At 49.0% G+C, this 22,007-nt stretch overlaps 1 protein-coding gene across 5 annotated transcripts in view; it reads right to left on the bottom strand.

The window, feature by feature from the left end:
* FAM120B (family with sequence similarity 120B) overlaps nt 1-22,007 on the bottom strand; it is a 65,742-nt gene that overhangs the window by 28,743 nt on the left and 14,992 nt on the right. For 3 of the 5 annotated variants that reach the window (XM_040239096.1, XM_040239094.1, XM_040239095.1), the window contains exons 2-4: nt 18,754-19,971; nt 13,462-13,642; nt 365-466 (exon numbers count right to left, since the gene is read on the bottom strand). In XM_040239096.1, coding sequence (XP_040095030.1) covers nt 365-466; nt 13,462-13,642; nt 18,754-19,950 — 1,480 coding nt within the window. In that variant the 5' untranslated portion in view covers nt 19,951-19,971. Of the gene's footprint in view, nt 1-364; nt 467-8,723; nt 8,871-13,461; nt 14,532-14,600; nt 15,493-18,753; nt 19,972-22,007 lie in introns of those variants that run through there. The other 2 variants (XM_040239097.1, XM_040239098.1) reach the window with 2 other exon arrangements.

Raw genomic sequence — 22,007 nt, 5'->3', positions numbered from 1 at the left:
CTCATCAAGCCCATTTTCAATCGTGGAAGCAAGACAAGAACTGCCCCAAACAGAGCAGCAAGAATGCAACCGTGCTAACTCGCAGCTGCTTACTACGGTGGTCCTGGTTTCCTTCTCCCCCTGGCGTGGACCCTGGGAAGCAGGCAGGGGAGTGAGGCAGGGTGGTTCAGAAGACTGGCCTGGGGAGGTCTGTATGATGCCCTTTCCTCTGTTGTATTTAGAACGTCATTAGGCACACTGCTCCTGGCCCCACGGTAGAAATGAAAAGCGGTGTGTGTGTGGTGCTGGAATAGTGTGTTTCCACAGATATCATTGTTGCATCACGTGGTGAGCAGCTCTGACATTTAATCAAGGCTGTCTGTACCTGGAAGGTTCATCTGCAGAGGCCTGACGAGGTCTGGCTGCCTCAGTGGGTTCCCGGAGTACACAAACCACTCCTTGACAGCGGGACCGGCGCTGGAACCACCTGAGAAAAGACAGCTGCATCAGTGGACGTGCGCACCAACCCATCACCAACACTGCACGCGAGCCCCCTCGGCAGGACCGATTCCACGCCGGTGAGCACAGTGAGTTCTCACATCCAAGGTCACCGAGAGGCCTCGGGCACCCAGCAGTGGGTCTCCTACCCTCTGATCGGATGGTCATCCATCCACTCCCACCAGAATGATAACCTTGCGTGGGGGGTGGCAGGACAACCTGGACAGGTGGTCACTGGGGGCAGAGGTGGCCTCTCAGTCTCCACCGAGATGGCTCCTACAGCACCCTGCTTTCCTTCCCCCCAACCCTCACACCATTCCCGAGAACATTCAGGGAGCAGGAACATGACAGTCCTTTCTGCTCTTAAGTTCAAGACTTTACGCAACTATTAAGACTAGTGTTATGTCAGACAAATCAGAAAGCTGGTGGGAATGATCCAGAATAAAGGCACTTCTGTCTGTTGCTAGATCACTGACTGCTACAGAAGTTCAGGTAGCTCAGTCAGCTGCCGTGCCCCGCACAGCCGCAGCTCGCCTCGCCCTTTCTCACCTCTGTGTTTGGGCCACGCTCTGCTCTGCCCCCACTCCCCTCCACCACTCCCCCAGCACGCCGCAGACACCACCTCCTGTGCCCACACTTGGCAAGCCCCCCTTCCCTCCCTCTCAGCTGAGCCTCCCACGCTCCCCAACCACTGCGCTTCACTCAACTAGCACTCTGGCTGGAGTCCCGGAAAACTGAGCTCCCTAGAGCAAAAACCATTCTCCATAAAACACAAGGCCCAGAGCAAATGCTCATTAACTGCAGCTTTAGGAGCAAGTTCATCTTAGCCTAAATTTCATACACACAGAAAAAGATTTTAAAAAGAAGATCTGAGTACTCTTAATGTTGTTAAAGATAAAACAACCCAATTTCTATGTAATCCTCTTGGCCAAGATTTTCATTACATTCAAAAATAGCCATCTGAGTGAGTGCTGCCCTGCTCATGCCAAGAGACAGACGTTCCCAGGCTCTGCTCTCCCACCAGCCACTGCTATTAAGCGGCCTGGCCTGCCAAGTGACTGCTTGGGAATCACTAAAACAGTCACAAAACCACATCCGACACTGCGTGGAAATGACCACCTTTTATCTAAGACTGCTCACAGCACAGAGGTTCAGAGGCAATGTCTCAGAGCTTTACCCCTAGGTGACACACAAAAGACAGAGAGAGAGACTCACGGTGGGCACTGGGCCCGCATCTAAACACCGGACAGTCCTCCCAGCTCCCGCTAGGACCGAGGGAAGCAGTCTTTGGACCGAGGGACCAATATTCCAAGAGACACACAGCATCATCTCAGTTCAGTCGTGTCCGACTCCTTGAGACCTCATGGACTACAGCACCCTAGGCCTCGCTGTCCATCACCAACTCCAGAAGCTTGCTCAAACTCATGTCCATTGAGTCCGTGATGCCATCCAACCATCTCATCTCTGTCACCCCCTTCTCCTCCTGTCTTCAATCTTTCCCAGCATCAGGGTCTTTTCTGAGTCAGTTCTTCGCATCAGGTAGCCAAAGTATTGGAGCTTCAGCTTTAGCATCAGTCCTCCCAATGAATATTTAGGACTGATTTCCTTTAGGATTGACCGGTTTGATCTCCTTGCAGTCCAAGGAACCCTCAAGAATCTTTTCCAACACCACAGTTCAAAAGCATCAATTCTTCAGCACTCAGCTTCCTTTATGGTCCAACTCTCACATCAGTACATGACTACTAGAAAAACCATACCTTTGACTAGACAGACCTTTGTCAGCTAAGTAATGTCTCTGCTTTTTATTATGCTGTCTAGGTTGGTCATAGCTTTTCTTCCAAGGAGAAAGCATTTTTAATTTAATGGCTGCAGTCAGCATCTGCAGTGATTTTGGGGCAAAAGAAAATAAAGTCTGTCACTGTTTCCATTGTTCCCCCATCTATTTGTGAAGAAGTGATGGGACTGGATGCCATGATCTTCATTTTTTGAATGCTGAGTTTTAAGCCAGCTTTTTCACTCTCCTCTTTCACTTTCACCAAGAGGCTCTTTAGTTCCTCTTTGCTTTCTATGACAAGGGTGGTGTCATCTGTATACCTGAAGTTATTGATATTTCTCCCAGCAATTTGATTTCAGTTTGTGCTTCATCCAGTCCAGCATTTCTCATGATGTACTCTGCATATAAGTTACATAAGCAAGGTGACAATATACAACCATGACGTACTCTTTTTCCAATCTTGAATCAGTCCTTTGTTCCATGCCCAGTTCTAACAGTTGCTTCTTGACCTGCATACAGATTTCTCACGGGTCAGGTAAGGTGGTATGGTATTCCCATCTCTCTAAGAATTTTGCACAGGTTGCTGTGATCCAAACAGCTAAAGGTTTTAACCTAGTCAATGAAGGAGAGATAGATGTTTTTCTGGAATTCTCTTGCTTTTTCTATGGTCCAATGGATGCTGGCAATTTGATCTCTGATTCCTCTGCCATTTCTAAATCCAGCTTGAACATCTGGAAGTTCTCAGTTAACGTAATATTGAAGCCTCGTTTGGAGAATTTTGAGCATTACTTTGCTAACATGCGAAATGAGTGCAATTGTGTGGCAGTTTGAACATTCTCTGGCATTGCCTTTTTTTGGGATAAGAATGAAAACTGACCTTTCCCGGTCCTGTGACCACTGCTGAGATTTCCAAATTTGCTGGCATATTGAGTGCAACCCTTTCACAGCATCATCTTTTAGGATTTGAAATAGCTCAGTTGGAATTCCATCACCTCCACTAGCTTTGTTTGCTGTGATGTTTCCTTAGGCCCACTTGACTTCACACTCCAGGACGTCTGGCTCTAGGTGAGTGATCACACCATCGTGATTATCTGGGTCATGAAGATCTGTTTTTGTACAGTTCTTCTGTGTATTCTTGCCACCTCTTCTTAATATCTTCTGCTTCTGTTAGGTCCCTACCATTTCTGTCCTTTATTGTGCCCATCTGTGCAGGAAGTGTTCCCTTGGTATCTCTAATTTTCTGATGAGAACTCTAGTCTTTCCCATTCTACTGTTTTTCTCTATTTCCTCGCACTGACCACTTAGGAAGGCTTTCTTATCTCTCCTTGCTATTCTTTGGAACTCAGCGTTCAGATGGATATATCTTTCCTTTTTCTCCTTTGCCTTTCACTTTTCTTCTTTTCTTAGCTATCCGTAAGGCCTCCACAGACAACCGTTTTGCCTTTTTGCATTCTTTCTTCTTCTTGGGAATGGTTTTGATCACCACCTCCTGTACAATGTTATGAAACTCTGTCCACAGTTCTTCAGACACTGTCTATCAGACCTAATCCCTCGAATCTATTCGCTACTTCCTCTGCATAATCATAAGGGATTTGACTTAGGTCATACTTGAATGGTCTAGTGGTTTTCCCTACTTTCTTCAATTAAAGCCTGAATTTTGCAATAAGGAGCTCATGATCTGAGCCACAGTCAACTCCTGTTCTTGTTTTTGCTGACTGTATGGAGCTTCTCCATCTTTGGTTGCAAAGAATATAAACAATCAGATTTTGGTTTTGGCCATCTTGTGACATCCATGTGCAGAGTTGTATCTTGTGTTGTTGGAAGAGGGTGTTTGCTCTGACCAGTGCATTCCCTTGGCAAAACTCTGTTAGCCTTTTCCCTGCTTCATTCTGTACTCCAAGGCCAAACTTGCCTATTACTCCAGGTATCTCTTGACTTCCTACTTTTGCATTCCAGTCCCCTATGATGAAAAGGACATCTTTTTTTGGTATTAGTTATAGAAGGTTTCGTAGGTCTTCACAGAACCATTCAACTTCGGCTTCTTTGACATCAGTGGCTGGGGCACAGGCTTGGATTACTGCGATATTAAATGATTTGCCTTGGAAATGACCGGAGATCATTCTGCCGTTTTCGAGACTGCCCCCAAGTACTGGGTTTGGGACCCTTGTTGACTGTGAGGGCTACTCCAACTCTTCTAAGGGACTCCTGCCCACAGTAGTAGACGTAACGGTCATCTGAATGAAATTCGCCCATTCTGGTCCATTTTAGTTCACCGGTTCCTAAAATGATGATGCTTACTCTGGCCATCTCCTATTTGACCACTTCCAATTTACCTTGATTTACGGACCTAACACCAGGTTCCTATGAAGTATTGTTCTCTACAGCTTTGGAGTTGGTACTTCTATCACCAGTCACATCTACAACTGGGTGTTGTTTTTGCTTTGGCTCAGGCTCTTCATTCTTTCTGGATCTATTTCTCCACTCTTCCCCAGTTGCATTTTGGGCACCTACTGACCAGAGGAGTTCATCTTTCAGTGTCAAATCTTTTTGCCTTTTCATGGGGTTCTCAAGGCAAGAATACTAAAGTGGTTTGCCATTCCCGTCTCTGGTGGACCATATTTGGTCAGGACTCTCCACCACAACTGTCCATCTTGGGCAGCCCTATGTGGCATGGCCCATAGTCCCACTGAGTTAGGCGAGGCCCCTCAGCATTCTCTGCCCAGCTACAATTCAGGAGGATGGCGCTGCCCATGGGGATGAGTCCGACAGGAGCAGCAGCCCCAAGAGGAAACAGGCTTAAGACCAGCACCAGCACCAGGGGCTCTTCTCTTGAAATTTAGACCAGCCCCCTCTTCTCATTATGCAGACCAGCACTGACGCCCAATTCCCTCTTTTCTCCATAACATGGACAACAGAGGGTTTATTTTCCTGGGCTCCAGAATCACTGCAGATGGTGAATGCAGCCATGAAATTAAAAGACACTTGCTCCTTTGAAGGAAAGTTATGACCAACCTAGACAGCATATTAAAAAGCACAGACATTACTTTGCCAACAAAGGTCTGTCTAGTCAAAGCTATGGTTTATCCAGTAGTCATGCATGGGTGTGAGAGTTGAACCATACAGGAAGTTGAGTATGGAAAAATTGATGCTTTGAACTGTGGTGTTGAAAAAGACTCGAGAGTCTCTTGGACTGCAAGGAGATCCAACCAGTCCATCCTAAAGGACATCAGTCCTGAATATTCATTGGAAGGACTGATGCTGAAGCTGAAGCTCCAATACTCTGATGAGAAGAGCTGACTCATTAGAAAAGATCTTGATGCTGGGAAAGACTGGAGGCAGGAGGAGAAGGGGATGACAGAGGATGAGATGGTTGGATGGCATCACCAACTCGATGGACATGAGTTTGAGAAAGCTCCGGGAACTGGTGATGGCCAGGGAGGCCTGGCGTGCTGCAGTCCCTGGGGTCGCAAAGAGTCAAATACAACTGAGTGACTGAACTGAACTGGGGGTTAAGTGCATGTTAATTCCAAAGTACTTCTCAATTAACAAACTAAGGAAAGCTTTTGCTTTTTAAAATGATTGACTGAACATCTGATGAGCTTGACTGACCAGAACAAGAGTGCGCTTTGCTGCATAAGCTGTAGAACTTATAGCTACTTACTTTCAGAGCCTTGAATAGGGGGCTCTCATCTTTCAATAAAATTAGCTAGCCAGAAGATGAAAGTTCAGGTGGAACTGCTGATCTTAATTTTCATTTCCTAAACAAAATTTTATCAGCAACTATGGGGAAGGATACAGGAACAGAGATACAATGCACGTCTTCTCTGAAGCGGACGCCAGGTGTCTGCAGGCTCTTCCACGCCCTGCTGCTCCCCTGGTGAGCAGCCAGATGACAGGGACACTCAGTGCGCCTGCCTCCTCCTTCTGCCAGAAGAGGGCAAAGGGCAGTGCAGAGTGGCCAGAACAGCCTATCAACACGCAAAGAATAAGTCTTTAGTCTGAATGAGGTCTCTGTCCAAACCGAGACATTCATTTGGAAGCATTTTCTCTGTTAATTCAGATTATCCCTACCATAGACACAGTTACAGTTCCCTGCTTCTTCCAAAAGCCACAGCTAGATGCAAAGTGTTACCTGAAATCTTTATAAAATAAATGCATTTTGCTGGAAAATCAGCCCATTCTCTGGATGTTGTTGTTCAGTCACTAGGTCAAGTCTGCCTCTTGTAGCCCCTTGGACTGCAGCACACCACACGCCTCTGTCCTTCACTATCTCCAGGAGTTTGCTCAAGTTCATTTCCATTGAGTCGGTGATGCTATCTAACCATCTCATCCTCTGCTGGCGCCTTCTCCTTCTGCCTTCAAACTTTCCCCGCATCAGGGTTCAATGAGTTGGCTCTTCAGATCAAGTGGCCAAAGTACTGGAGCTTCAGGTTTTGCATCAGTCTTTCCAATGAATCTTCAAAGTTGATCTCCTTTAGGACTGACTGGTTTGGTCTTGCAGTCCAAGGGACTCACAAGAGTCTTCTTCAGCACCACAGTTCAAAAGCATCGATTCTTTGGCACTCATCCTTCTTTATGGTCCAACCCTCACATCTGTACATGACTGGTAGAGAAACCACAGCTTTGACTCTAAGGACCTTTGCCAGCAAAGTGATGTCTCTGCTTTTTAATATGGTGTCTGGGTTGGTCATACCTTTCTTTCCAAGGAGCAAGCGTCTCTTAATTTCATGGCTGCAGTCATTTTTAGTGGGGAGCCCCGAAAAGAAAATCTGTCACTGCTTCCACCTATTCCCCTTCTATCTGCCATGAAGGGATGGGACCAGATGCCATGATCTCAGTTTTCTGAATGCAGAGCTTCAAGCTAGCTTTTCACTGTCCTCTCTCACCCTCATCAAGAGGCTCTTTAGTTCCTCTTCATTTTCTGCCACTAAAGTGGTATTATCTACATGTCTGAGGTGGTTGCTATTTCTTCCAGCATCTTGATTCCAGCTTATGATTCACCCAGCCCGGTATTTAGCATGAAGTTTTCTGCGGAGAAGTTCAATGAGTAGGGTGACAGTGTGCAACCCTGTCACTGTGCACCCCGTTCCCCATTCTGACCAGTCAGTTGTTCCATGTCCGGTTCTAAGTGTGGCTTCTTGACCTGCACACAGGTTTCTCAGGAGGCAGGTCAGGTGGTCTGGCATTCCCTTCTCTTTAACGATGGACTTTCCAGTTTGCAGTGATCTATACAGTCAAGGTCTTCAGTGTAGTCGATGAAGCAGTTGCTGTTTTTCAGTCACTCAGTCGTTTCTGACTTTTGTGACCTCATGGCCTACAGCATGCCAGGCTTCCCTGTCCTCACTATCTCCCAGAGTCCCTGGGAGAAGGGAATGGCAAGCCACGTCAGCATTCTTGCCTTGAGGACCCTATGAACAGTATGAAAAGACAATGAGGCAGAAGTAGATGTCTGTCCAGTCCTCCCTTGCTTTCTCCGTGACCCAACAAATACTCACAATTTGATCTCTGGTTCCTCTGCCTTTTCTGAACCCAGCTTGTGCATCTGGAAGTTTTTGGTTCATGTACTGCTGAAGCCTGACTTGAAGGATTTTGAGCATGCTACTTGCTAGCATGTGAAATGACTGCAACTGTACCATAGCTGGAACATCCCTTGGCAATGCCCTTCTTTGGAAATGAAATGGAAATTGACCTTTGCTAGTCCTGTAGCCACTGCTGAGTTTTCTCTGAGGTACCACATATTTTCACAGATTTATTCTGGTATGTATTTTGAAACAGCAGAAATGTTTGCAATAATCTAGTTTGTCTGAATTAAAATAAAATAATCTTCTTAAATGCCTACATACGAAGAAAAAGAGAAGAGGAGATTGAGTTTGATAATTCCTAAAAGGAAAGCTTGATTTTCTCATTTGAGCTTTCGATTTGCTGGTTTCCGAGTTCAAAGAGCAAAGTAAAACTCAAGTGAAAGTTCTTTGCTAGTTTTACTCTATTCACACTATAACATTTTATATGGAAAACAAAAAAATAACAACCAAAGTTGTTCTACTATTTCCAAAGGACAGACACATCACACTATTTATAAAAGCCTTCTGTGTATAACTAAGAAATGTTCCCCTGGGAGCAAAAATGTGGGTCTGTCTACATGTCCAACCTTTCTCCCGTTAGAAACTCTTGATTATTCCAACACACAAACTCTCAAAAGTGCTCACTCCTCTCACACGATCTGGCAGGTCTGTGAGCACTGCGAGGGGAACAGAATGAGCAGAAGCAATGTCAACTGTAACCTCTCAATCACGGGGATATTCAAGTTTGTTAACAACTCTCCAGGCTTTAAAAAGTTTATATTTGTCTTTATGAGCCTACATTTTTTATATTGCTGGATTAATCTATAATTATGTGTGGCTTTAGTCCTTAAAAAATAGAAAATTCCCCCAAACTTTCTTTTTTGTATATATATTTTGGAAAAAAGGATTACTTTTTAGGTCAACCTCTAGGACTCAGAGGAGCTGATGCCCTGCAGGCGCTTTGCAAAGGTGTCCATCAGGGGTCTATCAGGCTCCTGCAGTTCCCACTGGATTCCTGGAATGTCTGCATGGTGAAAATGAGGGGAAAGCGACAAGGAAAAAGGACAGTTAATATTAACTATTAAAGAAGGCCACAGGCGTGGGCCATTCGGAGCTGTGAACCAGTGAGATGGGAGGGGGAAAGCAGACAGAGTCTGCCTTCTTGCACCTCTTTGAGTTTCTTTTATTTCTTAAGACACATCACGCTTCCTGATGACTTTATCTAAGGTCATCACTAGGGAGACTGAGAAGCAGACAGTGTAAAATCAGGGGTAAGAGCAGGCGTGAAGCCAAGGGCGGCTGAGGACTGAGCGACTGCAGGGCTCCTGCCCTGTTTTGGCCGCGCCGCCACTGAGCTGCCTAAACACCATATGCTCAGCCACGTACACACGGGGAGGAGTGGCAGAGGCCGAGCACTCCCTGAAGAGGCGCCTCCAGCCCTCCAGACTGGCTGGGGCAGCCGACAGGCCTGGCATCCAAGTCTTGCCCGTAATGAGGAACTTTGAGGGACGAAGTCAGCAATTTGGTGTCGTGCTTTGGCTCAGATCTCCAGCATCCACAGCTGCACACCTGCAGGAGCTCTGGTACAGAGAGTCCATGACTGCGGAGCTAAAGGCACCTTTGATTCTAAACCTCACTCCAAACAAGTAGCTCCCGCCTGCCCATCAGACAGGGCTTAGAGACAGCTGCTTGTGTGGTGGCATTTGAGGGACCATCGCTCTCCCTGTGTCTGAAATTCAACCATCAGAGTAATCCTTTTTCAAGGAATGCCTTGCTAAATGCAAGCACTTCTGAAGAGGCAGTATTTTAAACACACATATCGGTCAGTAATTCACGCTGAGACATCTGCCAGGGGCAGCAGAATGCCCCTGACCAGGCCCTGCTCAGCCCGGTGGGGAGGCAGCCACGGACGACGCCCAAGGGCAAGTACCAACCATAATCTGCTGAAGAAGGAAGGGCACACAGCGCCCTCAGAGAGGAAACTACTCCTCTTCCAGGGAGGGAGAGGAGACACTGGGTCAGTGGCCCTCTGGGGCACCGCCTTCCTCCCCCACCTCCCCGCCCAACCACCCCTCTCCCACACGCAAGATGGTCCCAGTGAGTGACGGGAAATCACTTCTGATGAGGGAAGAAGGGAGGAGTCTGAGGGAGTTAAGTGTTCAAGGGCCTGGGGGATAAAGAGAACTGATCAGAAGGATGGCTTGAGTCAGAAAATGCATTTTGTATCTGTCAACATGGATTTGATTCTTAAAGCAATGCAAGTGAAAGAAAGCACCTGGGTATAAAGGGGGCAAACCCACTTCTGCCAGCCTCCCACCAGCAAGCTTCAAGGCTTCCAGCAGGAATTCCACTTCCAGGAGAAGTGTCAGGAAGACGAGCAAGGTCTCAAAGGAGAGAGGAATGAGACAGGAAGGAGAGAGGGAAACCTCTCAAAAAAGCTGAGAATGAAGTGGTGAAATGTTCCCTAAATGCAGGAAAGACAAACCGGAAGTAAGGATGAAGAAACGAAACATCAGTCCAGGAGATCCAGCATCACTTCTGAGCAGCTCCAGTAACAGACAGTAGACATATGGATGGGAGAAAAATGTATCAACATGCAGGACACAACCCTCCAAGGGCAAAGAAAAGCCACAGAAAAGGTGCAAGCACCACACCAGCACTCACCTCCATCAGCACCGACAGCAGCAGAGGAGGTGGGGGTGGCCGAGACAGCCACTGCGGGGCTGCAGCCACGACCCTTCCCATGCTGAGGACCCGAGAAGCGCCTGAGGACCCAGGGCGCCGTGCAGATGGCAGCTGAGGCTGTGAGAGCCCAGAAGAGCCAGAGAGCAGAGCAAAGCAGAGCAAAGCAGGGCTCAGAGAGGACAGGCTGTCCTGACAGCAGGGCTGCGAGCAGAGTCAGCACCAGCGCCATGCAGAGGAGCGCGCCCTGAGGTCCCGAGAGCCGGAGCATGTCACGCCCAGGGCAAGGCTCAGTGAGGCCAGGGAGACGGCCACGGGCCATGCGACCCTGGGGCCACACAGGGCCAGCGTGTGCAGGGGCCGCGCCAGACGCCAGCACGCGGGGACAGCCCAGAAGGCCCCGGCCTCAGGAACAGGGCCCCTCCATCTCCTGAGGTTCCCCAGACAGCCTAACAAGGCTTCAGGCAAAACCTGCAAGGATCAGGTAAATGACCCCTTACAGGACAAAAGGCAAGACCCTTCACAGATCCAAAACCTTCTAGAGTACACTACAATACTGGACACGAGGGTAAGCAGAAACACGTGGACCCACCAGAAGGAGAAAAGGCAATAAACAGACAGGCCCAGCAATGACAGGGATGATGGAATTAGTAGATAAGGACTTGAAAACAGGCACTGCAAACAAGTTTAAGGATTTAAAGGAAAACATGAAGACAGGGAAGAAAGAAATGGAAGATTTTTAAAATGCTAAAAACACAACATCTGAAATGACAGTTTCACGGGATAGGCTAGTAGCAGACTAGACACCATAGAAGAAAGGCCCTGTAAATGTGAAATCAGAGCAACAAGGGGATCCAAGTTGAAGCACAGAGAGAAGAGGCTTAACAAACGAGCCTCGGTGCCTGAGGGGCACTGTGAGGTGTGAGCCAGGCATGTGATACGGGCCTAGAGGGACAGAGACACACAGAAGACAGTGTTCCATGAAACGGTGCTCTCAAAGTCAACAGGGAACAGAAACGCACAGGCCCAAGGAGCTCAAGAGCTGGAGGAAATGACTCCAAAGTTCAGCTTCAACAGGGGATGAAAACCAGCAGTCAGCAGGAAACCCAAAGGACAGCCAGAGAAACACTCACAACCTGCGGACCCAACGGTCAGAAGGACCCACGGGCGTCTCTGGAGAAATGCAGCTAGACGACAGAACGACACCCTCCAAGTGCCGGAGGAAAGTATTTAGAACTCTGCCCCCAGCAGAATTCTATTTCTGCAATAAAGAGCTCCAGAAACAGCCCACAGGGCAGACATCGACTCACCGATTGACTCCTTTCCAAAACAACCGAAAGCACAGCTCCCAGGCCAAAGCTGGATGGCTGGCCTTTATTCAGTCTGAAAGCTAATAATGCTTTTCATATTGCTTTAAATGATCAGAAAATTACTGAAAGAAGAACATTCTGTGACACAGACCAGTGACACACAATTCAAACTCTGTGACATGGGGAAACTAGACAAAGCTTCATTGGCACCACCATGCCCTTCCGGATTTGTGTCTAGGGCGCCCGCCTCTGCAGAGTGCATTAGCTGTTACTGACTGTGGGGCCCTCAAAGCCTGAAATCTTTATCACCTGGTCCTTCACAAAAATGTTTGCCAACAGCTTAAAAATAAGAATCATGTATGTATGCTTAAAACATATGCATAATCTCAAAAGGCTACCCGCTATGTTTCCATTTATGTGACTTTCTCAAAAATGACCGAAGGGTTGAGTTGGAGGACTGACCACTGTTGACCAGGGAAAGGGACAGAGGGTGGGTGTGAAGAGGCAGCAAACGGAGAGCCGCTGTGGTCATGGAACACGCCTGTATCTTGTGCGGACGATACACCCGTATCCGTATGTGCACACCTGCACACCCGCGCCTGTATCTTGTACAAATAATACTGCACAGAGTTATATACATACACAAACGAATGGTGTAAAAAATGCTGAAAAGTGAGTAACATCTACAGTCTGCTTCACAGTATTGTACTAATGTCAAGTTCCTGGCTTTGATATTATACTTTATTATATACAATGGCATCTTATAAAGGGTACATGAAATCCTATATGCTATTTTTTGCAACTCCCTTGAGTATATAATTATTTCAAAATAGAATCTTTAAAATATACTGAATAGGAAAAATGATGGGGGAATGGAAGTACACTGTTGTAAGGTTTTTACAATATGCCTTACATGGTATAACACTGAAGTCAAATTCTGACAAGTTAAAGACATACATTATAAACCCTAGAGCAACTGCTAAGAAAATAAGCAAACACATAAAAACAAATAAATCTAATAATTCAAGTCCAATAGTAAGCCAATATAAAGCAAAATACTAATAATTATTCAACTCTTCCAAAAAAAGTCAGAAAAGGGGAAAATAGGGAAAAGAGGACAGAGCAAAGAGCACAATGAAGACGTAAATCCAGCCACGTCAGCCGGCACAGCAAACGTAAACAGCCCAGACAGTCCAACTGAAAAACAGAGACTGCAAGACAGACATGCTGCTTAAAAGAGAAATGCTTCAACTATTAAGAATAGTTTAAAAGTAAAAGAATAGAAAGAAGATATACCATAATCATACGAAAACTGTCTTCTAATAGCAGACATACCCTACAGGACACTTCTACAGGAGGAAAGAGTTTCCAAAGTTTTTAAATTTCTTAAATCCTTCTAAGGAATAAAACTACAACTACTTTACAACAGAAACAGCGCACTTCTCTTTCAATGCGCTCTGGTCAGCCGCCTGCTAATCAGCTAAACAGACACCCCGTGCATTTACCCTAATCCTGTGCAGATGTGAGCGGCGTTTGCCATTTCAGACTTTACAGAGAAACAAATCCTGAGTCCTGAAAGCACGCACTCGTTCCATCCGGCTGGTTCTCAGAATCAGCTCCAGCTCCTGGTGCACGGCTCCTGGAGACCACGACTCACCTCCGCCGCCCCCCAGCAGAAGGGAGTAGACGCGCTGTCGCACGGGGCGGTAGACGAAGGCCTGGCTGGGCAGGGCCTGGTCCGTGGCATCCTCCAAGCTGTTGCTGCACTCCACCTCACCGCTGCTCATCACGCTGTACACCAGGTAGCTCTCTGCCTGGACATGCTGTGCTCTGGCGACCTGCCCAACAATTAAATGCAACTGGTTTCTCCTTGAAAACAATACCATGACCTTCAGCAGGAAATCCAAGGCCTTCTAGGGCTCAGAGGTAGAGAAAATGTCACTCAAGCTCAGGACGTCAAGCTGGCCTCTGTGCTTGCAGCTCAGAACTTTCTATTACCGCTTTCCTCCTCCAATTTCCACCCACCAACCAGATTTGTGACTTACCTCTGCCGTCACTGAACATCCTGTCCACCCGACAGGGAGAGGGGCTGCCCAGGGCTCCAGCCGCCCCCCTCCAGGCTCTCCAACCCACCCTTCACCCCAGTGACACTGTCTTCCTAGACACAGAGGCCCAACCACTGCCCTCAGGCTGGCTACCAGACTCTTCAGCCTGAGTTGAAGAGGCCCCGTGAAGACCTCCATCTCTTCCCGTGCACCCCTCGTGGACACTCTGGAGCCCAACCTCCATGATAGAAACTGACCTCTTTCAGCCCTTCCCAAAAGCCACTTCCCAGTCTCTGCCCTGTGAGGCTCCCCTGAAGTGTCACCTCTCCAGAACCCTGTCACCCTCTGTGAACAGGAACTCCCCTCCCCGACCTAAGGGGCTCAACTCACAGTTACCGTCCAGTCGCTACCTTGCCTCATCTCTCCTAGTAAACCACAAATTCCTTGGGGTCAGAAACTGCATCACCTTCATTCACCTGTTCAGTACTGTTTTACTGAGCAGAAACTGTGCCCGAGCACTCGCTTCTTTCTGCTCTGAATGCAGTGCCGTGCCACCACTGGGAGGTGAAGAGATGGATGATGGAGACAGATGCCATGCTCCCACTCAGTGAGGAGCTGAGATCAGATGGTCTGTAATAACCGACATACAGGTTTCATGTTTCCGCAAAGAACACTCTCACCACTGCAGGATTACTCTTCATAATTTAAAGGTACTCTACCCCCGATGGCATGTAAAATGCACTCTGACAACCTGCAGGATTACTCTTCATGATTTAAAGCCACCCTGCCCCCGATGACATGTAAAATGCGCTGACAACAGCCTGGAGCATCAGAACCTCTGCGCATCAGCATCCTGCTACTGACGCACGTGACGCGCTCGCTCAGGCCCATTCACTCCGGCGACCTGAGTCTTAATATCTTCAGTGCCTGCTTCCTTCACATGTAAAATAGGTTTAACAAAGGTGCTGTCCTCACAGAACTATCCATGAGGATTCAATGAGCTACTCAGAGGCTGGCAAATAGAGCATGGCCAACAGGAGGCCACGACTGCTCTCTGGCTGGACATTCTCCAGGGTCTATCTCATGGCTAAATGCTTCTTTAAATCAGGATGGCAGACAAGCTAGCAGCGTTAAAGTCAGCAAGGATCCCAAAAGAGTTATTACTTGATGCTCTAACCAATGCTCATACCAAGATCATTAGAAGTAACATTACTTCTCTATAATGCCCCTTTTGATACAGAATCTATCAGAAACAATATGGTTAGATATTTCATGATTCTTTTAAGGTACAATACCCTCTAATGTATTTTCCTATACCTTCCTATGTTTCTTCCTCTTTTTTTATTTCAAAAGTGTTAGAATTTTGACAAATTTATACATAAAATTATAACAAATTATATATTCACTCTATCAAAAAGCCTCCAATTTTGGCAACTGTACAGAGTTGAGGTGTAACATTCTTTTCTGGGTATACACAGGGTTTTCAGAGAAGTTTTCTGCAATTAAATATTAACTGTTTAACTAGCTCATCACCTCAGCATCTTTTACCTCTGCCCTTACTGCAGATATTATATAGCACTCCACACCTGGAAAAGCTTTAACATATTCACCTACTCTGAAAATTCTAAAGCAAGAATTCAGTTTATCCACACACACCCAGGTAACTGCTACATTCAGCTACTTGGCACCAAAGGACTTCTAGGGTGACTACATGTCCCCAAAATGCACGTTTGAATTCTGGTTATCTATTGTCAGTGCTGGAAGATGCTACTGCAAAAAAAAAAAATTTTTTTAAGGAATTTTTAAGGGGAATTTAAGAAACTTCCAAATTATTTTCGAAGGGGCCTCTAAGCTCAAGAAGTCCACGTGCCCCTGATGCAGGACGCGCTCTGTCCTCCCCCGACTCCCCACCACCGCCCTCCACCTGCTCACAGGCCCAGAAGACTCTGCTGGGCTCCTTCCGCCAGACTTCCACAAAGAGCAACCCCATCCCCAGCTTCTGCCTTTTTTGCCTCCAAACTGCCACCAAATTCCTGTAATCTGACCTCCACCAAGCCCATGGGTGACCACGGCTCTGTAGGCCCTCCGATCCTCCCACACGGCAATCCTGACGACCTTCAAGCCCCGTCCACGGCCGCTGCGGCATCGGGCAGACCCGCCTTCCTTCTCACCCTTGAACCTGCCTCCCGGGCCCTTGTCAGCTTAGTCTCACCTTGCTCCCCTCCCCGTCGGACGCCCTTCACCCCTCAGGGCATCACTGCTTCTACCTGGAGGGTCTCCACTACATGCAGAGCACACATTCTAAGCATCAGATGGTCCCTGAGAAGCCTTCCTTCTGCTTGGCTCGGGCCAACCCCACCCCACCAGCCTGAGCACAGGAGCTTCACCTGCTCAGCAGGATTCTCTCCTGAAACACTGCCTGAGTTGCTTCTTTCACTCCAGTTCCACTTCCCTAATTCCAGCTCATAGCCACACTGGTCCATTCTCTGCTGTGTTTCAGAAAACAAGTATCTGATCTCGCCACACCTCCACTTGCTGTCCCATGCCTCCTAAAAGAGGCTAAGAACTAAGTCCTGAACTCTCTCAGCACACAAATGCTTGCCCTCTGTGGCTGGACCTAACTTTCCTGGACTCCCCTTGGAGGAAACCGGGTGAGATGCCAGGCCACCACGCCCAGGGGGTATGGGGCAGGCATAGCAAATGCAGCCAGGGTGCGTGAGGAGGAGCCCAGACTGACAGGTGCGAGGCACACGGACGGAAGTGAGAGCTGGGGGCCGGCAGGAGCCAGAGCAAAACAGAAGCGAGCAGAGAGGGCCTGGGACGGTGCAGGAGGCGTGGCATGGGACTTCTCCGCGTCCTGGGCTGGACAAAAAGCAGGTGCCGCCCAACTCTCTAATGAGACTCTGAGCAGGCCGGCTCCCTTTCAGACTCTTCCGTTCTCCCACTTCCCAACTCCTGACCATGACACGTCCCTCTCCCAGTGCCGATGGACTTTCAGACCCCAGGGAAGGCGGGTACGATCTTGTGAAGCATGGAAGGCTTGGGCTCAAACTCGAGGTCTACAAGAACTAGCTGTGTGACCACTGCAGACATGTCATTTAGCCTTTGCACACCCACGGCCTCACGTGAGCGGGAGACCAAGGCGTCCAGCAAGAGCTATGTTAGCGGAGACAGTGAGGAACGGCCAAGAACCAGGAACACCTATGCAGAGGTGGTCACTGGAGAGCCAGCGGCGCAACCACACTGAGCGCGGAAGCCGAGCGCAGACTGGGCCCCGTCCTTCCTCTGCCCGCCTTTCTCCTCAGGCCGCGCTGAGGCCCATCCTTCTCCAGGCTGACATGCTCCACCCACCTCCCACTGCTCGTCAGGACCTCCATGTGCAGGGCCGCCTCCAACCCTCCTCCAACGTCCACTCACATTCTTTTCCCTCTAAAAAGCAGTTAAGAATGTTTCCAGGTAGAATAAATTTCTTAATGCTTTTTCACCTATAACTCTCTTGAAACATGTACCACATTCAACCTGTCACCTTATCACTATGATAAGAAGCTACCCTCTCTGTTACAAGGCACGTGACAGAGAGAGGGGAAGGGTCCTTGCAGTTGTGCAGGACAGAGGGGAGAAGTCACTGACAGAGCGTAGAGACAGAAGAGGTAGAGGACACTCCCTGAGGCCACGGCAGGGCAAGACAAGAACCAACAAGGCCAGGCCCTCACAGGACCACCCGGTCTGGAAGGAAAGACCTGAACCAGAGAGGACATTCTGGGGGCACCTGCGGCAAATATCAGTCTCTCACACAGGGTGGGCGGCCTCTCTGGGTGTGGAGGGAAAGCCCAGCAGGCACCGACCAGTGGAGGGGCCGGAGGGCCGTCCAGGAGAGGGGCAGGCAGGAGGGGCAGGTACGGCTGGAGCAGCAGGCAGCAGCCGGGACGGCGGCCCGCTCTGTGCAGGTCACTGCTTCCCTCCGAAGAGCTAGCAAATGCAAATCAGGGCTTTATTTCTGCTTGCAGCATGACAAAGGGGCTGAAAGGGGCAAAAGCCTGTTTAGGAAGAGTTCCCAGACGTCTGCAGTCATCCACACAGGGTGGTGAGAGCCCAGGGTGGTGAGAGCCACTGAAGAGATCAAAGGAACAAGACTTAAGAGAGACTGGTTATGAAAAATGGGAGAGACGTTCCCAGGTTTTTAACTTGGAAAGATGGTGACACTCAATGCAAGAACGATGAAAAGCTGTGAGTGAAGTCCTATTTGGCTCCGCACTTGCTGAGATGCCTCAAGGACATTAGTGTCCACACGCACCTCCTCTGTAACCCAAGGATAACGAGAGGTTTCGATGAGACAATAGCTACACTGTGACCAACCTACACCGAGCGGGCAGCTCATGAGCAGTGGCCTTCCTTCGAAACTATCAAGGCTCTGTGTCATTTTCAGGACTGCACTCAAATCCCTAGGGCGGCATGCAGGAATGTCCACCGTCTGGCTCTGTCTGTCCTTCCCAACCACCTTCTGCTTACTTGGCCCTTCACGCCCCAGGCCTCGGCTACTTGTCCAGGGCTCTGCTGAGGGCACAGGCCCCATCTCCCTCTGTTCATAGCAAACGTCGGCCCAGGAAGGCCTGGCTCCAGTTGTGACTACTCCTCTGGGGACTTCTCTCTGTCCTTAAGCCACAGTGACCACTCTCTTCAAATGCCTAGCACTCTGTAACAGCCATGCAACAACACGAGACAGAGCTCACAGTGTAGGTTTTCACATGTATCGTGAAGCTCCTAGCTAAACTCAAGGGTTTGGCTCTGTGGCCCCCACCATGTCTTAACCACTGCAGGCAGTCAATAAATATTCACTGACAAATCCATCACTGGGTACATTTTCAATCATCACAGATTAGATTCGGGTGGGCATGTCCACCTACCTTTAAGATTTCAGGATCCAAAACCACAGTTACTTGATGTTTGGCTTCAGGCCCCATATTTACAGGGTCTTCCTGTTTAACTTCAGTGTTGGCACACATGGCTGCTTCTAGGTTACATTCAGGGTCTGCACCTACAGGTAATTTCTGCCTGGATTCAGGGTCCATACACATGGGAACCTCTTGCTTAGATTCAGGATCTGAACTCATGGATAGTACCTGCTTGTCCAAAGTTACTATATCTTTAGGTTTCTGGATAAACCATGGAGATTTCTGTCCTGGCAAAAGATACGATGCTACTCCTTTATAAAAAAGAGCTTTGTTTGGTCCCAAAGGTAGCATCTCTTCCAGCTTTTTCTCACCTTGATGCAAGCGAAGAACTTTAGATATGTGGTCTGCCACAGCTAAGATAACATTACCTTTTCTGTCACAGCTCTCTCTCACAGAGGCATAGGAAGTCAAGCACTTGTACCGAAAGCTCTCGAACATGCCTTCTGGGACGACGTCATTGCCAAGCAGGCAGGCCAGCAGAGGCAGGTCGGCCAGGCGGAGCCCGAGGCTCTGACAGAGCTTCTCCCGGCAGAGCATGACGGTGTCCAGGCTGTCCAGGGAGAGCTCGCTGATGGAAAAGTAGGGACAGGTGTCATAGATTAAGTAGTCAGTGTCTTCTCCAAGAATCCCAAGACAGTTGTTCTGGAAGCCATAGGAGGCCACCTCGTAGTCGGCCTCCCGTAAGGAGCACAGAGTTTCCTGACCCAGGGCCTTCAAAGCAAACCGCGTGAACACGGCCAGCCCCGAGGGGATGAAGAACATGTTTCTGCCCGGCTGCTCCCTGTGGGACTTGATGTGGTGGAAGATCCTGGCTATCTCCCTGTTGTTCTTGAGTCTGCGTTTCACCCACTCGCCTCTCTTGGACTGCTCCACCATGCCATCGAAGAAGAAGATCAGCTTGATGCCGACAGCGGTGAACGTTCTCACGAATTCTCGCAGAGAAGAGTAGTACTCCCGCCACTGGCCGCCGCAGACCCAGGACTCCGGCGTGTACCAGTACCTGAGGCAGCACATGGCGTCGACCACAACAGCGGGCGTCCCTCCGGGGTGCTGGCTCCGGTGGCGCTCTGCCAGCTCCTTGAAGTTTACTACCGTACATACATGTGGGCAGCTACTTGCCACAAACCCATGCAAACCTCTTACACCCATAATGGAACTCCTGGGAAGGATCTAAAAAGGAAAAGAAGTGAGTAAATACGGCGTCACCATCAGACACATGGCGCCTCTCAAAGCACACGGTCAAAGTTTCACCTTCCCTCCGTCCTCCTCAGAACCCAGGGCACGCCGCGCTCTCAGGAGCCCGAGAGCCCTCCCGCACACACCCGCGGGGCCGGCCCGAGCGAGGCGCCGAGTCGGGCTCTGACCAGGACAGGGCAGGGCAGGGTTCTCTCAAGATGTTCACTATGACCGTTACTCAAGAGATTTCCCCACGAAGTCTGAAAACAGGCCAATAGTTTCACAGAACTACTGCTTCCCATTTCTGAAAGCTTCAAATGCAAAGCCGATACCCGCAACACTGACGTTTCCCAAAAGAGTGTCGCTCAGAGAAAGGGGCGGGACGGAGGCGCGCAGCCGCTGCCCACGCCCGCCCCGGGCAGCCGCAAGGGCCAGAGCCCCGGGGTCGTCTGCGGTGGGGCAGGAGGGGGAGCGGACGCTGCGCAGGCAAAGGGACAGGCACGTTCACTACCTTGGCTGCGGGGTGGTTTCACGGGTACCACAGGCTCGAAGTTTCCCGCACATCGATATATCTCAATAAAGGTGTTAAAAAGATTCTGTGAAAATTCTCTAGGCCAAATATCCTCCACATTTGAGATGATGACTGACTGACTTTAGATGAAAAACTATCTGTTCTAAAACGTAAAAACACACAAAATAGTTTGAAGAGTTAGAATTCACAATCTGGAAAAAAAATTTAAGCAGAGTCCTTTATACGAGTATGATGTCCTTGCACATAGTAAAAGACACCCACTGGTGGTCAGACATCTTTTATCTCAACAGCCTATTCTCATCAAGGCTTCATGTCCTCTAATAAAACAAAAGAATCCTTATCATGCAAACAGCAACAGAGAGGAAATGGCCCTTGCTCAGGCCAGGGGCTGAGGGCAGCCACCCCAGCTGCCTGCACACAGCAGAACCAGCTCCTGCCCACCGCCTGCCAGACAGCACTGGGCACTCAAAACACACGTCTCCACTCTTCAAAACCACCATGGTGGGTAAAAATTATAAGCCCTATCTCACAAACGAAGAAATGATAAGCAAATTACTAGGCTGGGAAAAGGCCCCCTTGTGGATTCCCCTCTAAGAATGGACACCTGTTAATGGACAGTGGCCTCTAACAGAATTTAAAATTATCTCCTAAATTGTTCCCAATAATAAACATAGGGCTTCCCTGGTGCCTCAGACAGTAAAGGACCCACCTGCAACAGAAGAGGTGTGTTCAAGCCTCGTGTTGGGAAGACCCTCTGGAGGGGGTGATGGCTACCCACCCCAGTATTCTTGCCTTGCCTGGAGAAATCCATGGACAGAGGAGCACGGTGGGCTACAGTCCACAGCGTCGCCAAGAGTAGGCCATGACTGAACTTTGCCCTGGGGGCTCAGCAGTAAAGAATCTGCCTGCCAATGCAGGAGACATGGGTTCGATCCCTGGATCAGGAAGATACCCTAGAGATGGAAATGGCAACCCACTCCAGTATTCTTGTCTGGAAAATCCCACAGACAGAGGAGACGGGCAGACTATAGTCCACGGGGTCACAAAGAGTCGGACGTGACTTAGTCACTACACAAGCCGAGTGGACACAAACAGCATACTGAAGCTGAGACCGAGTGAGGCCGTCTCAGTACGCATGATGGACCTACACTCCCAGCCACTGCAGATCCTGCCGGCACTGGGCTGGCCTGGGAAGCTGTGCGTGTTTCTGATGCAGAAGACGGACTTCACAGAACAACCCCCTCAACCACAAGTTCGTTTCCAGGCACGCCCCTGGGCTTGGCGGGAAGGCGGCATGTTTCAGAACACAAAGAAGGGCTGTCAGAGGGAACAAAACCAAAACGGAAGTGTTTTAAAAAAAGGAAAGGTTTGTAGACCCAAGGAGACCAATGAGAGGACCCAAGGCAGAGCTCGCCCAGCGGGAGTCTGTGGGGCCTGAGGACCCTGCAGCACACGCCCGCGAGGAGGCCACGCCCGCGAGGAGGCCACGCCCGCGAGG

The sequence above is a fragment of the Oryx dammah genome, unplaced genomic scaffold (assembly GCF_014754425.2).
Source record: "Oryx dammah isolate SB20612 unplaced genomic scaffold, SCBI_Odam_1.1 HiC_scaffold_4, whole genome shotgun sequence".
NCBI classification, from domain to species: domain Eukaryota; kingdom Metazoa; phylum Chordata; class Mammalia; order Artiodactyla; family Bovidae; genus Oryx; species Oryx dammah.
This window is presented reverse-complemented; position numbering and strand designations above follow the sequence as displayed.